The sequence below is a fragment of the Gadus macrocephalus genome, chromosome 17 (genome assembly GCF_031168955.1).
Source record: "Gadus macrocephalus chromosome 17, ASM3116895v1".
Taxonomy (NCBI): domain Eukaryota; kingdom Metazoa; phylum Chordata; class Actinopteri; order Gadiformes; family Gadidae; genus Gadus; species Gadus macrocephalus.
Window position 1 is genome coordinate 5,300,609 of NC_082398.1, and position 2,500 is coordinate 5,303,108.

The 2,500-nt window shown below is 42.8% G+C and overlaps 2 protein-coding genes across 3 annotated transcripts in view; both read left to right on the top strand.

The window, feature by feature from the left end:
* Window positions 1-538, top strand: part of plod3 (procollagen-lysine, 2-oxoglutarate 5-dioxygenase 3) — an 11,140-nt gene extending 10,602 nt beyond the window's left edge. Inside the window, exon 19 of the mRNA XM_060077140.1 lies at window positions 1-538. This exon is cut by the window's left edge and continues 531 nt beyond it. The gene's annotated coding sequence lies outside the window, so the exon portion shown is untranslated.
* Window positions 539-964: 426 nt separating this feature from the next.
* The window catches only part of znhit1 (zinc finger, HIT-type containing 1), a 1,751-nt gene continuing 215 nt past the window's right edge, over window positions 965-2,500 (top strand). Inside the window, exons 1-4 of one of the 2 annotated variants that reach the window (XM_060077231.1) lie at window positions 965-1,098; window positions 1,367-1,537; window positions 1,798-1,883; window positions 1,998-2,167. In XM_060077231.1, coding sequence (XP_059933214.1) covers window positions 1,074-1,098; window positions 1,367-1,537; window positions 1,798-1,883; window positions 1,998-2,167 — 452 coding nt within the window. In that variant the 5' untranslated portion in view covers window positions 965-1,073. The remainder of the gene's footprint in view (window positions 1,099-1,366; window positions 1,538-1,797; window positions 1,884-1,997; window positions 2,168-2,500) is intronic. The other variant, XM_060077232.1, reaches the window with a different exon arrangement.

Sequence of the window (2,500 nt, forward strand, 5' to 3'; positions counted from 1 at the left end):
AAGGTCATCTGGCTAGAACCTGGCCTTAAGACTCCCTCAACACACTCCATCTTCAATCTATGCAAACCAACCAGGTTACACTTGTGTGTGTGTGTAAGTGTTAGTGTATGCGTGTGTGTGTGTGTGTGTGTGTTCCTGTGTGTGTGTATGTGTGTGTCTGTGTTCTGGGTGCAATATGGTGGATCATCCTCCCTCCTCTATATGTTCTGACGTTGCCAAGGAAACCAGGCCTGCTCCCATTGCATTTTCGCAGGCTGCTGTGCCAAGTCTGTGATTGGCCAATATTCGTACCAATCACGGACCAGAAAAACTTAAAAGTTATCTTTGACTGATTGTTTTTTTACATACTATTTGTATTGTTTAACTTTATTGATCATTTATTTGTTAACATGTTTTTATCTCTCATGCACGGTGACTAAGGATCTCCAACCAATCACATTTGAGAAAGAGTATATTTGGGCTTTGTACAAACTGCTTTAAATTATTTGTTATCATTGAGAGAGAGTCTTTTGAGATTTTAATAAATAATTTTTCTCTACACTAAGAGTTTGTGTATTTTTGAGCGGTGTGTCAAGCTTTTTAGAGTGTTGCACAAAGTTCACATTTTAAAGTTACTCGTAAGTCTGAACCGAAGCGCAACTGTCATTTTGATAAAGTATTTACATCAAAATTACCTCACTTATTTATCTTTTTTGAGAAACTTCTGCTAAGCCTGGTGAAATTATGATGGAAGGAGGATTTGAAATTAAATTAGAACTTGTCTTTAATTCATCTATAAAAGTGAACTTGTGTATAAAGGTGAACTAGTGTTTGAGTTGTACAACTGTACAAGGTTGAACTCGTGTATAAGGGTAAATTCACTTGTAGGTTCATTCAAGTATAATGGTCAACTATGGACCTATAAAGAGGTCAACTCCTGTAGAACTTGTGTTTGTGCTTTTTGTTTATCGCTGTAATTCGCGGAATCTGTGTACAGGAGTGTGAGATAAGTGGGCCACAAGGGGGCGACACACAACAGGAAACCAAAGTGAATTTGTCCCCTCGCGTATACCGTAGAACTCATAACAAACAACATGGTGCTGGAAAAGAAAGTCTCCGGTACGATACAACTAAATCGTTTATTATATTGTATATATTGTTTTTATTATGATTATACCTCTTTACATGATGTTATACTGGGTATACGATGTTTATTTTGATTGTACCCCTTTACATTATATGATGTATTAGCCGCAGTTACCTATACTGTTTGGCATGTTTTGATACTTTGTGTTTAGTGTATATAGTATGTAGTCCTCCAACAACAGTATATATATACAATATTAATCTGTGTCTAGTATTATAATATATATGTATATATGTACAGCCCGTGTAGAGTCCCAGAGGCGGGTTCTAGACGAAGCCACCAGGCAGCGGAGGCTGAGTCGCCAGCTGGATGCGCTAGAAAAGGATAACTTCCAGGACGACCCGCTGTCCTCCCTGCCTCCCCAGGGTCCTACTGCACGGCTCCCGGCCTTCAGCGACACAGAGGACACTGGTACATCCACGTGTGTGTGTGTGTGTGTGTGTGTGTGTGTGTGTGTGTGTGTGTGTGTGTGTGTGTGTGTGTGTGTGTGTGTGTGTGTGTGTGTGTGTGTGTGTGCGCGTGTGCGTGGAGGGGGCTGGATTGGGTGGTCGTCGGTGGGTGTGGTTGCACGTGCGTGTGTGGCTAAATAACACACTTTCAAAGATTATGAAACAACTGTCTGTCTCAGGTCTTCATCCATCTGTTTGTCTCTCCATCTGTCTATGTCTCAGGCAAGAAGAGGAGGAAGACGAGGGGAGATCACTTCAAACAGAGATTCAGGAAGAACTTCACTACTCTGCTAGAAGAGGAGGTACCCGTCCGTCTCTCTTTCTGTCTCATTAAACCTAATGATATCAGGATACCATCACGTCATATAATGTGCTCCATAATGAACCACGGGGTCTGACAGGCTTTATCTTCCGATTGGTAGAATCTATCTGAGAGGGCGGAGCCAAACTACCTGTCGGCAGCGGCTCCTCCCTCGCCCCTCCCCCCGCGCTCCTTCTGCTCCGCCTGTGGCTTCCCGTCCCACTACACCTGCAGCTCCTGTGGGGGGCGGTACTGCTGCACACGCTGCCTGCTCACACACAGAGAGACCAGGTCTGTACACACTGAGCACCGAATACACACACCTGGACACGTACTGTGCACGCAACGCACTCACTAGACACACTATGTGTGTCTATGTGTCGACCTTGGGTGTTTTGAAAGGCGCCTCTAAATTAAATGTATTATTATTATTATTATTATTATTATTATGTATGCTGCCTGCTCACACACAGACAAGGTCTACACACGATACACACTATGCGCACACTGTTGCCACACTATACACCCTATCAACTATACACTATTTACACTATACACAAGCTCTTCACACGTCATCCACGATCCAACTACATTTTTCATTCCACAATCATAATCTAACCATGG